This window comes from Thunnus maccoyii, chromosome 3, assembly GCF_910596095.1.
Source record: "Thunnus maccoyii chromosome 3, fThuMac1.1, whole genome shotgun sequence".
Classification (NCBI taxonomy): domain Eukaryota; kingdom Metazoa; phylum Chordata; class Actinopteri; order Scombriformes; family Scombridae; genus Thunnus; species Thunnus maccoyii.
Genome location: NC_056535.1, coordinates 33,243,105 through 33,256,402, shown reverse-complemented (window position 1 = coordinate 33,256,402; position 13,298 = coordinate 33,243,105). Strand labels below are relative to the sequence as shown.

The following is a 13,298-nucleotide window of genomic DNA, read 5'->3' as shown; positions in this document are numbered from 1 at the left end:
TTGATAACAACATTTCTTCTCTTTATCATTTTCAAACTGCAGATGTTGTATTTCCCTGTTCTTTGTATCAGGCTTGTTTACAGTTAGTTTTAGTAGTAGGACCTAGAAGTGTAAAAATAGTTTTGACTAAGACTGAATTAGTTGTAATTGCTGTTGCAGTGCTTCTAATGTTTTTTTAAATGTTCGTTTTAAGCCCTAATATCACTCTCTTGCTACAATGCTTCTTATGTTATTGAGCTTTAAGCCTCAGTTGTACTTAAGTTATTTTAGTTTTCATGTTGTTAAGGGGCCCTGTCTCATCACAACAAGAAGGTCATGGGTTTGAATCCACTGACAGGTGGAATAGATGGATGGAAATGTACTGAGTGGGTGTTAAGTCAGTGTGTGGACCATGACCTGATACCTGAGGGAAAATCTGGACCCTGAGGCAAGACCAGTTGGGAACCAATGTTCTCAAATTTTTTGGGAATATTTTCAAATTTTCCATTTCTTCCCTTTCATTCCTTCTCAGTACATCCAAAATGGTCACTGAGACTAGATATAAATGATGATTTTGTATAAAATATTTTGTATATTGCAAAATGGTTATGATGGCAACTGTGGTAAACAGAGGCTGATACAGTACAATTTTATCACAAGTTATACAGTCACTTAATAAAAACCTTATCTCAATGATTAAAATAAAGCAATCTCTTAATAAGACGTAATATACAAGTGTAACTCCTATGTAAAAAACACTCTCCCCTAGAGGGTAAAATAAACTGCCAATGTGATGGAACTAAGGGGACATGGAGTATGATGACTGAGTAATTTATTCAACTTCTGGAGGTGGTCACCAAACTAAAATATCAAACACTGCTGAATGGATAGATATGAAACTGTATACAGGCATTCATGTTTCCCAGAGGATGAATCCTGATAACTTTGGTGATCCTCTGACTTTTCCTCTAGCATTTATTAGATGTGTTGCCATGATATTTGGTAGGCAATCATCCTCCCTTCATGATTAATTAGAATGACTTTTAATAATTTTAATTCCTTGATTTTTCACCCAGCACAATCACCAAATCATAATCTCAGTTTGTCCAATAGTTTGGTTTAAGACCAAATCCCTGCAAGATGTTAATCTAAGATGCTGAGCATCTTAAACATGACCAACAAACATCAAAATTGTGTTTGTTTTGCTGGTGAATTGCAAACAATATGATATGATATGGCCTTACTCCATTTTTCACATTACTTTCGATACAAATGAGCTAAGCTACATCTTGATCTTCACATAATTTAATGTTTAATTCAGGGTCAATTAATTGATTAGTCTATCAATTAAAAATGAATAGATAATTTCTTTATCAGATTAATCATTACATGATTTATCAAAGTAATTTACCAAATTACTAGTTCCAGCCTCTCAAATGTGCCCTATATGGCTGCATTCATCACATTCCTCGATATATTTGAGGAAAACTGCTCTAATATCAGGAAACATTAGTCAACAGTTATATCCAAGGATGCTACAGTGCAGCTGACAGTACATCACAACACTGGACTTCTTCAAATGACAAAGATTCAATCAATGGCATGAAAGCCAATTCAAAACCTTTATTTAAACCCCGAAAATCACTGAGATTTCTCTCATTTGCATTGATATCGAGATACAGAGAAATATGCAGTTAAACAAATCAAAGAGGATAATACTCAGTGAAAACAACTGCATGCTGAGGTGAAGTGGTTTCAGATCATCGTCTTGAATTTTCCAGGGGTAGCAAGAGTGTCGACCCTGAGGATGTGTTGAAGATAATTCCATGCATTTGGTGCATAAAAACTAAAGGCAGATTTTCCAAGATCAAAATAAACCTGCGGGACTTGAAGCATAAGACAGTTAGTAGAGCAGGTTTGGTAGGGTCCTATAGTCCAAGCCAAATACCTAGATATTTATATTCTGTGACTCTCAATATTACTACCATTCAGCACGGATAGGTGTAGACTGTTAAAATCAATATCTCTTGCTCTAAAAAAAAGCATGAACTTTATTTTGCTTGCATTGAGTCCTGGTTTAAGGTTGACAAGTGCATCTTGAAGAGCAGTAAAAGAAAGTTGTAGGTTCTCAACAGCAAGTTGTTCAGAGTCAGAAAAACAATACAGAATAGTGTCATCTGCGTAAAGAGAGTGGGCATTACAGTCAGTTAGAGAAGTATTCTTAATATAAATTGTAAACAAGGCAGGGCCCAGAACTGATCCTTGTGGAACAGCTTTTGTTACTGGTACTGGCCAATAATTATTGAGATAGCTGTTGTCTCATCCCTCGTACAAAGGAACAGTAAGATTAGTATAAAATTAAATATGTGTGTTATTTGCTCAGTGACAAATGGAGTAGAAAGCGAAGAAAGAACAGATTGAGTTTATCTGCTCCAGTTGATTTCCGGGGATCAATGGTTTGTAGTGCACTGGCTACATCACAAGGAGAAATAGGTTGTAATGTGAACTGAGAGGTGTGGTTTACAGGGTATATACAAACACTATTAATAGGTGTGGGTCCTGTATACACATGTTTAAATAAATGACCAGCATCAGCAAAATGCTTATTAAAGGTTGGCAGATTTCTTTCTGGTTGGATAAGAAAGACAGTTTTTTATTTTTCATAGAATTTACTGCCCTCCAGAATTTTGCCGGATTTGAATATGAGCAGCAAATTACTTCTAAATAATAATTTGATTTGGCTTTCATTATAGAGGCTGTACATTTATTTCTTAGTTGCCTAAATGCAAGCCAGTGGGATGGATCCCCTGAGTGACATCAGGCTCTGTTTTTAAACAGAGTTTAAAATTCAGGGGAAAACCAAGGAAACCAAGGAAAGTGTAAATAAAATTTATAAAGTCACATCACAGGATGAAAAATGATGCTTTGACCTCACTGTCGTCGTCATCATCATCATCATCATCTTCTACTTTTCCCTTCTCTGGTGAACACTGAGGAGGACGACGACTAAAAAAATCAATCAAGCCCAGTTCTGATGTTTATAAAGGCTCATCTGTCGAGCTGCCTGCCACCTCTGTCTGACTTGGACTCAGGTAGGTGCAACAGGAGAGAGATGGTGGAGAAGTAGATGATGATTCAAACATTTAAATTTTTACTATTTGGCAAACAATATTACTATGTGAGTTTGCTCACATGTCGGCAGTTAATCTGTTCACATATTTACATTTCAAAATTTAAATTGTAATATATTTAAGATTTTAAAATATGTCATTTAAACACTCTTTGTGCTGGAAGGTGCCCTTATATTTGGAGGAATTCACATGTAATGTGATCTTTTGCCTGATAGTGATTTAAGCAAAATCTTGCAAGCTGACAGCCAGTGTTTATCCCAAGGCGCACTGGGACTGCTAAGACTGCCGTATTTGTTTCTACATTTAAGGTAAAGCTCAGTTTAAATACCACTTTTGCACTGCCAAATTCACACATTGTGTAACATTGTAATTGTTTGATTCAATTAATGTTTTTTGTACTGAAAAATACAGCAGAACAGTAACATTTCAGCAGCTGACTGAGGTTTGCAAAAGTAAGATAAGTAAGAAAGTTTTATAATATACCTCTAGAGATAAATAATGATATTATGTACAAATTTTCAGGCCTTTATGCACCAATGTTTGTTAATTAACGCTAGCATATGTTTTAACATGATGTTCGGGTTGATGCACATGTCAGACAGGTAGCTGGGGAGAAAAAAAGGCTGGAGGTGAAAAGGGAATAATGGCAGAGCGCTGCATGTCATGAAATTTAATTTAAGAAGGAAATTAAATGTTTGTGGTTTACAACACCTGAGCATTTAGGGAATGTTTTGAACTATTTTTCACCAAACAAGGTGAACTATAGTGCTTATGTTTGCAATTTCAGGTCTCTTCTGGGATATAAAGAATAAAGTAAAATATAGGAATAAACATCTACATTTATAGCAATGAGGTAGTAGAACTCAATAACTTAAAGCATCTTTGTGTGAAATCTCACTGATTTGTTTAAGTACATGACTTTCTATAAAACATAACAGACCAAAACATAAATAAAATACCAGATGTTATTTTGCACGGTTTTGAGTTCTTAAGTATAATGTACATGTATCATGCAGTTTCAATACACTAACCTTATACATGTTTGTATTTTTATTTATAAAATTGATTAATTGCACAGATTGAGGGTAATTCCTTTATATATTTGTAAATTTGTATTTCTTGTATTGTATTTTGTCTCACTCTCTCTCAGGTCTTGGTGAAATATGAGCTCATCAGTGGATCCTGGAGGCAACATGACTTTTCCTTCTCAGGTCTGGTGATCTGAGTATAGTCTCTCTACCATTTGTTTTGAAATTAAAATTTGCAGCAATGAAAAACTACAACTCTTTTTGATTCGCTTGTATTGTTGTATTGCATTTTGATGTGAAAAGTCTCTAGGTCATTATTTCAGTGTAATCTTTGTCAACAGCCTGCTACTGTAGGTTTTCTGTTTGTCAAATACACCACATGTAGATAAACCCTTTAATTCTTATCAAGACAACAATATTTTAGGCAAAGTAAATTTGTCACCATTATTTCATTCATTGTGCCCACATCTCCAATAAAAAAAGGTAATTTTGTTTTGATAAACTATGAAACAAATCATCAAACCCTGCTGGTGCCAAACTTTATGGCTCTAACATTGAACGTATGTCTAAACACACATGAATCGTTGTCCTCACAACGTAACTAAATTATTGCCTGGTCTGGTACCTCTTATCTAAATATTAAACCTCAAACTGAGCTCTTTTTGTGTCCTGGTCCAGATTACTGTCATGTAGAGCTGAAAGTTGATTCATTTTGACAGTTATTTAGATCAGTTAAACATGTTTCCTAAGTCTTCTGCAGTTTGTGCTCATAACACACCAAATTTTACACTTTATACTTTTACTTTTATATCAACAGTACATTTCAAACAAGAGTCAGTGGGGTCAGCTGATGGAAACAGTGACTGAATGATGATAAATGAATGAATCCTTGTATGTGAATTGAAGTCATTTCTATTTCCTTCTCTTTGGCTCCCTCTGTTGTTTGCTCAGTTTATGCTCGTCAGAGACACCTTCACCACAGCATTTGTGAAGAACCTGATTGTGGTTCTGGTCTGGATCATCCTCAGTTATATCAATGGCACCTTGGTTGCCACCTTTTTTAGACACCAGGTACATGCAACACACACACACACACACACACACACACACACACACACACACACACACACACACACACACACACACACACACAGCCATATGTAAAACTCTGCAGCTTTTCTTGTTTTATATCATTGTAAATTCAATATCTTTGAGCTTTGGACTGTTGTTAAGACGTTGAAGATGTAACCATGGGCTCTGGGAAAATGTGAAGGGCATTTTATTCTATTATCAGACACTTAAACTAAAAGATTTATCTTTTAATCCACAAATACTCAAGAATGAAAAAAAAAAACAATTTTTTTCCAACCCTATAACACATTTGGTCAGTTTTCACCACAGTCATTCAAACATTTTCCATAAAAATTATGAAAACTGATGAAAAATGATAGCAATGTAGTACTTTCTTAATATTTAGACACGTTGTGATTACCTCTATATTGATTTCAAGACTCAAATATGGAATATTGAAAAGGTATGTTTAATGCTTCAAAAGGGCATTATTCACTGCACTTTTATAGAGCTGCTACGATTAGTCAATTAATCAATTAATCAATCGACAGAAAATTAATCAGCAACTATTTTGATAATAGATTAATCGCTTTAGTCATTCTTTAAGCACAAATGCCAAACATTTGCTGGTTCCAGCTTCTCAAATGCAAAGATTTGCTGCTTTTGTGTGTTTTTAAATGATTGTAAATGGAATATTTTAGGGGTTTGAACTGTTGTTCTGACAAAACAAGACATTTGAAGATGTCACCTTCTGCTGTGGAAAATTACAACAGGCATTTTCCACTATTATCTGACATTTTATAGACTAAACGATTAATCAATTAATCAATACATTAATAGATAATGAAAATAACTTTTGTAGTAAATAATCTACTCTTTTGCTTAAATCTGCCAAATAGCTGCTGATTATGTTACAGATTAATAAAAAGCTGAAGTGCCGACAGGAGAAAACAATGAGCTGAACAGATAAAATAGATGCATGTAAACACAATTGGTGACCTCTGTCTTTTTTCTCTCACTCCCTCTATCAACACTACCTCTCTCACTATCTCACAAAATTAGTCAGCCACCAATTTGATAATTCATTAAAGCATTTTTCAAGCAAAAGGGTTCAGATGTGAGGATTTGCTTGTCTTTCCTTGTCTCACTTTATAGTAAACTAATTATCTTCTGGACTGTTGTTCAGACAAATCACTTTGAGGACATCACCTTGAACTCCTTGGACTGGGAACTGTGAAGTCATTTTTGTCTATTTTCAAAAGTATTGGAGAATTAATGATAATTAATGATCAAATAATCAAGAAAATGTTTAGTCTAATTTGTTAATCACGCCTCATACTACAAGACTCTGAGGATTATTTCTTCGTCTGCTCATGAAAACTACATGTTAATCAACAACTAATATTATATTACAATCAATTATTTATTTATTATTTCCAGCTCACCAACAACACCAATAATCAGACTAATCTCTTTTTATCTCTTTCTATCTCTTTCCCGAACCTCTAACCATTCTTCACTCCCCTCTTTCTCCCTTTGTCTTCCTCCAGGCCTTTTATGAAGACCCTCGCTACATCCTCTTCATCCACATGGTGATCAACGACGCCATCCAGCTGACTGTCACCATCACGCTCTTTGTCCTCAGCTACATCTTCTACAAGTTAAATGTCTCATTCTGCTGCTTCTTTATCCTGGTGGCTGTCTTCACCACCAGAAACACCCCGGTCAACTTAGCTAGTATGGCCATAGAGCGCTATATTGCTATTTGCGAACCTTTACGGCACTCCCACATCTGCACAGTGAGGAGGACTTACATTGTCATCGGGTTGATTTGGTTTATATGTGTGGCTCCGGATATTACAGATCTATTTGTCACACTGGCGACTGAGTCCCTGAGCTTCTTCCATCAGTCGGTGTTCTGTTTGCGCCAGAATGTGTTCAAAGACCCGATCCTGGCATACAAAAGACAAGCTTTTGATATCATCTATTTCTCCTGTGTGTTTCTGACTCTGGTCTTCACCTACCTGAGGATCCTGTTTGCAGCCAGGGCCCTCTCCACAGAGAAGGTGTCAGCCCAGAGAGCCAGGAACACCATCCTGCTCCACGGGGCCCAGCTGGCCATGTGCATGCTCTCCTACATCTCCCCCAGCGTGGAGATTGTCCTGCATCTAATCTTCCCCGGCCGAATCCTAGAAATCAGATTCGCCAACTATCTGATTGTCTACATCCTGCCTCGGTTCCTGAGCCCGATCATCTACGGTGTCCGAGACAAAAAGTTCAGGAAGTACCTGAAGATGTACTTTGTGAGCAACAGATGCAGAGTCAGAGTGCAGAAAGTGGCCGCACAGGACAAAGACAGCATATAACAGATCATATAGCCAGAGGGTTTAAATAAAGGTATTCAATCTTTATTTAACCAGAAATTTTGATTTTCAATGTTTAGTTAACATTCAAAATGTATTTATAGAGTCACAATAAAGCCACTGATAATGGCAAGATGGTTCATGTCAGTAAGAAATGTTTTATTTATATGTACCTCTGCTACAAAAAAGAATAACGCTGTAGTTATGGTTATTTGTTCAACTTTCCAGAATTTTATGGAAGAAATTTGCCTGTTCATATAATGCAAGAGAACAACATCTTATTTTTTCTAACTGAGACATTAAATAGTAGAAATTAAACTATGATATCAGGTGTAGTCATTGAAACAAATGATTTTTGACAACAGGAATGGAGCCACAGTTATATTAGAACAGCTAGCCTGCTCATACAACAAAAAAGACAACAACTCAATGGGGTTATGATGCATTATATAGAACCCACTGCTTTTCTTGGAAAGACACAGCCTACTCTGCTAGTACTCGTTGGCTTCACTGGTTGGGCTGGTTAGGTTTAGGCATGAGGAGTGAGACTGGTTAGGGTAAGATAATCAGGATAAGCCAATCAGAGGCAGAGTAGGTTGGGTCTTGCCATGAAAAGCAGTGTGATCCATAATAAAGCGGTTGGGATACTGTGCAGTACTAATCATCCATACAATATCCGGTCTATGCAGCACTGCACTCTGTATCCAAACATAAGTTGTGGAATATAATGATATTATACACAGAAAACACCAACCTGTCAGTCAGGACAGTTGGCTCTTGAAGCTGCCACAGTGAGCAGAGCAAGGCAGCACACACATGCATCTCAATCTCAAATGGAAAGGATCATGACCCTGTGGCACAAACCATTTTATAATTACATCTAACTACATTTCTGCTACATGACACATTCATCATTTTTCTTTTTGTTAAATAAAATAAAATGATTTATAGCTAATGGGGTTTAATCAATTAAATCCATTAGCTATGGATTAATTTCCCTATTTATGTCATTTTCTAGTTTCTACAAATCACAGGGAGGCAGAGTGAAACACTTTGAGATCCTCTACTAATACCATTCAGATCAATCTGTCTCATTATTGGCTAAAATATATTGGTCTCACACATACATATAATTCCCCAGAGTCCAAGGTTACATCTTTACATGTCTTATTTTGTCCAAACAACAGTCCAAAACCCAAAGATATTCAGTTTACTATCATATATGGCAAAGAAAAGCTTCAAATCCTCACATCTGAGAGGCTAAAAGCAGCACATTTTGGGCATATTTGTTTAAAAAATGACTAAGATGATTATTTGATTATAAAAATAGTTACCAATTAATGTTCTGTCAATCATCTAATCGATTAATCAACTGATTGTTTTAGCTCTATTTTTTTATTGACTGGTGGTTTAGATTTGGAGTCTGTCTCGATGTGGTTTAATTTCTCGACTCTTCTGTCCTCCTGAACCTGACTGGTCAACACTGGTAAGATTATTGCTCACGGTGTTTGATACCAGAGTAGAAAACTCAGATGTTAAAATGTCCTTCATTAGTTTTCTATAAACCAGTTTCAACACGAATCAGAACTATCAGATTAAAAATGAAAATAAAATCCTGAATACACCCAACAGCTGATGGCTTTCTGCTCTTCTCTTAAATTCAAATAATGCTCTGACTAGCATCAATTAACATGTTTTTCTACTGTTCATCTTCCTCACTGGCTCAGGGATCAGAAGTCTCCTTACGCTCATTACAGGAATCCATAACATAACCTGTGACATCATGACCTTTACTCTATCCCTATGACAACCTGATCAAAACACACACACACAAGCATCCATACAAAACCTTAAATATGAGATAACAGGCTGCAGGAGGAGGTCACTGACACTGTCAGTGACTCAACAGGTGAGATCTGTCGTCAATCATTTTATCATCTCTGAATATGATATCACTGTTATCTCTACTTTCTGTTCCAAAAGCTTCATGATACAGCTGATATTGATGTTAAATTACATTATCATTTTAAAAAAGTTTGAAAAAGTTTTATGTTGTAACTTCTACAGTCCTTCTGACCGTATCAATACTGCAGGACATTAAAGTGTTGAATATGTGAATATGCAGCAGTAAAACTACATTATTATTTTCATGTGATGTCATACAGAATGATAAGAGGTCTATGTTTGTATATGATGTATTTGTATGCATTTATACTGTGAAACAGTTATTTAACAGGAGTTGTAATATAGTATTTCTAATATTTTACATTCTAATGAGTCCCACAATCCCACTGTTACAGTGTCTCAGATGTTTACATTTTGTCTTTAATTTATAATTATGAATTATATTACTGTTACTATATCCTGTAACAAAATTGTTCAGTAAACTAAAATGTTTTTAATGGGACTTTAATAGCTCTTAATACTTCATAAAGGGATTTCCTCTGATCTGACTGCAGATTTGGGTGAACACTGTGAGCCATGAATACCTGACAACAGGTGAATGGGATATCTGTGGTTGTAGGTGTGTATGACTCAGGATGTCTTTACATTATATTGTAAAATATCTCAATATAACTCTGCCTTTCTATTATAATTTCTGCATTGTCTATGTACTGTATGACAAAGATTAGTCCATTTCAGTAAAGATATAAACCTTTCATGCATTTTATATACTCATCTGCATTCCTTACTGCACGTCTTTGTGTTATTTGTTCAGGATATTAGATGTTATCACATACAATGAACGTTCTTGTAAAAACCATTTGAAAATTTGAATCCATGTACTCTCATGTGTGCAAACTTTTCAAAAGATGTGCCTTGTAGTGCATCTTATAATTCTTTGATATTGTCCTTACGATCAAAAAATGAGAGTAGAAATTGTAACCCAATAAGTTTTTATTTCTATGTTCCTTCAGGTTGTGAGGAGGAGATGTCAGTGATGCTCAACTCCACCTCCTCCAACCCTTTGGACCTGCTGATGAGTAATACCAGCTCTCCACTGACAGGGGGCGCTGTGACCGTGCCTAAAGACAGCTTCTCTAATGCTCTCACCAAGAACATAGTGGCCATGCTGGTATGGCTCGCCCTCAGTATCATTAACAGCACCATGGTGCACACCTTCCTACGACACAGGTACACACGGCCATCATGAGATTATTCCTGAACACAGTTTCATGGTATGTTCAATCATCAGTGTTTTGCATAACACAGTAAAAGATCTAGAAACAATATATAAAGCAGCACCTGCAGATAATTGCAGGCAAAAAGCTGCAGTAAAACATTTATTGATTGTTCTAAATGTACAAATTATGCAATCAATCTCTCTACGGCTATAAGATAAATCAATTTTCAGTGTTAACATACAGTATCTATGTTACACCCAGACTATTTGACCTCATAATGTAAAGTCATTTCCTGAATAAGCACTCTGCTTTAACTTGACTCCACTGTCTTCAGGGTAACTATCCTGTTATTTAGAGCTGAAACAATTAGTCAATTAATCAATTAGTCTACCAACAGACAGTAAGCATTACTTAAAGTAGAAAGTAATTTTTTAAGCAAAGATCCCCTGTTACCACCTTCACCAGTGTGAGGATTTGCTGCATGGTTTGCAGTTTATTATATTACCTGATAAGCTTTTTTGTTTTTGACATTTTATACACAACAAAACAACAAAATCAAAAAAATTATAAGCAGATGAATCTGAATGCTGATGAAAATAATCATGAGTTGCATCCCTTCTGTTATCATACTGTTCTGACACACACACAGCCACACAGTGTCCATCTCTCTCAGCTCTTGTTTATCTCTGACTCCAGCCTCTTCTATGAGAACCCCCGGTACATCATGTTCATCAGTATGGTGATCAACGATGCTCTGCAGCTAAGCCTTGTAACAGCTCTCTACGTGGTCAGCTACATCTTCAGGAAGATCCATGCATCTGTCTGCTGCCTTCTGGTGATCCAGAATCTACAGAATAATCACTAAAACTATAATAATGCTAAATAGCCCCCCTGTTTCACATCTACAAGCAGTATATAAACCGTTAAAATGGTTCACACAGCACTATAATGTAGTTGTTAGTTGATATAAGTGTTTATTAATGTATTTGTCAGCAACTATAACTCCTCTTAAAGGTATTCATAACTGGATTCTGGTATATAAACAGATAATGACAATATAGTAAAACACAGTTGTAAGTTGTATTATAAAATATGTCTTCATAGGAGAATTTATAATGTTAAGAAGTACTGTACATTAATAAACACTTAAAAATGTCCTTATATCAGCTTACAACTACATTATAGTGTAGTTCTAATATTTATATACAGCTAACAAATGCTTAATAAAGTAAAATGTTACCACTTTTTATCTTTTCCTCTCATCTGACCACCACAACACGACCACTTTGCCTCTCTCAGATCATGACAGCAGTGCTCACCACCCGCTCCACCCCTCTCATCCTGGCCGGGATGGCTGTGGAGCGTTATGTCTCCATCTGCTTCCCCCTCCACTACAGCCAGATGTGCACCGTCCCTCGCACTCTCCTCCTCATCTACGTCATCCTCCTCCTAACCGCCACCCCGCCCGTCACCGACCTCCTCATCACCGTTGTCAAGGAGCCTCCAAGTTTCTTCCAAACCTCTATTTTCTGTGACCACTCGCTCCTCTTTCAGGACCAGTCCATCTACTACAAGAACTGTGTGTTTGACGGGGTGTATCTCTCCTTCGTGGCTCTGACGCTGCTCTACACCTACTGCAAGATCATGCTGACTGCAAGAGCGGCCTCCATGGGCCTGGCCTCAGTGAAGAGAGCGAGGAACACTGTGCTGCTTCATGGAGTGCAGGTGGGTGAACTTTCTCATGCTGGGATTTTTACTTCACATAGGGCAGAAACTCTGTGTGTATCTAAAAATATTAATATCTTTGGGACTTGGACTATAAATGAAACGAGTCAAAAAAACTATCGCGGGTTCTGGGATATTGTGATAGGTATTTTCACCATTTTCTGACTATTGTTGACCTTTTCAGTATTTATAAAAAGTATCACTCATTTGCAATGTTTTGTACCAGTTGAAAGATGTTAGCAACCTGAGAATCATGAAGTATACTGTTTGTTGTAAATGTTGGATATTTATTTGAGTCCATCATCACAAGTATTAAGTTTATCCCGCTTGTTTCTTGTCCTTGTGTTTCAGTTGCTGCTCTGCATGCTTGCCTATGTGGTTCCCTCCCTTCAGGCTGCTCTCATCTCCCTTTTCCCCCGTCTCAGTCTGGAGATTCGTTACATCTTCTTCCTGGTCGTCTACATCATCCCCCGTTTCCTGAGCCCCGTGATCTATGGTTTTCGAGATGAGCAGTTCAGGAAGTACTGGACGCGGTACCTGGCTTGTTGGAGCCACAGCATCATCAGGGTCAGGCCAGTGGTACTGAAAGCGAACCTGCAGGTGAAATAATAACATCTGGAAACCACCAGAGAAGACCAACTGACTGTCAGTCTGCTGCTTGTGAGCTCCTGGTTCAGTTCAAATCAATGAAGGATGATGAAGGTTGCTCACAGTTTTTATTGCTCTGTGGCATTCATTTGGTTTGAATTCATGGTCTCTTATACAGCAAACATGGTGAGGCAACAAGTGCTGGAAATATGAACACTTTTTCAGAATCAAATGTATGTCACTGTGTACAGTAAGCCAGCTTTTAACAAATGTTTCTGCTGATATATA

The 13,298-nt window shown here is 36.8% G+C and overlaps 2 protein-coding genes across 3 annotated transcripts; both read left to right on the top strand.

The window, feature by feature from the left end:
* Window positions 1-2,999: 2,999 nt before the first annotated feature.
* On the top strand, window positions 3,000-7,656 carry LOC121894366 (odorant receptor 131-2-like). The gene is made up of 5 exons (XM_042406911.1): window positions 3,000-3,071; window positions 3,326-3,418; window positions 4,261-4,321; window positions 5,090-5,209; window positions 6,760-7,656. The coding sequence occupies exons 3-5, from the start codon at window positions 4,274-4,276 to the stop codon at window positions 7,573-7,575; spliced, it is 984 nt and encodes a 327-aa protein (XP_042262845.1). The 5' UTR covers window positions 3,000-3,071; window positions 3,326-3,418; window positions 4,261-4,273; the 3' UTR covers window positions 7,576-7,656.
* A 2,950-nt stretch (window positions 7,657-10,606) lies between these two features.
* Window positions 10,607-13,298, top strand: LOC121894590 (odorant receptor 131-2-like). Of its 2 annotated transcripts, none has more exons than XM_042407294.1 (4): window positions 10,607-10,707; window positions 11,394-11,532; window positions 11,997-12,422; window positions 12,774-13,298. In XM_042407294.1, the coding sequence occupies exons 1-4, from the start codon at window positions 10,643-10,645 to the stop codon at window positions 13,029-13,031; spliced, it is 888 nt and encodes a 295-aa protein (XP_042263228.1). In that variant the 5' UTR covers window positions 10,607-10,642; the 3' UTR covers window positions 13,032-13,298. The 2 variants fall into 2 exon arrangements, with proteins under 2 accessions (XP_042263228.1, XP_042263227.1); XM_042407293.1 differs by having other exon boundaries at window positions 10,676-10,751.

Bases quoted from the DNA above. Each gene is read 5' to 3' on its own strand.
- LOC121894366 (XM_042406911.1), top strand. From the start codon at position 4,274: ATGAGCTCATCAGTGGATCCTGGAGGCAACATGACTTTTCCTTCTCAG. The intron at 4,322-5,089 runs GTCTGGTGATCT...TTGTTTGCTCAG, and splicing joins ACATGACTTTTCCTTCTCAG to TTTATGCTCGTCAGAGACAC. The intron at 5,210-6,759 runs GTACATGCAACA...GTCTTCCTCCAG, and splicing joins CCACCTTTTTTAGACACCAG to GCCTTTTATGAAGACCCTCG.
- LOC121894590 (XM_042407294.1), top strand. From the start codon at position 10,643: ATGCTGGTATGGCTCGCCCTCAGTATCATTAACAGCACCATGGTGCAC. The intron at 10,708-11,393 runs GTACACACGGCC...CTCTGACTCCAG, and splicing joins CACACCTTCCTACGACACAG to CCTCTTCTATGAGAACCCCC. The intron at 12,423-12,773 runs GTGGGTGAACTT...CTTGTGTTTCAG, and splicing joins TGCTGCTTCATGGAGTGCAG to TTGCTGCTCTGCATGCTTGC.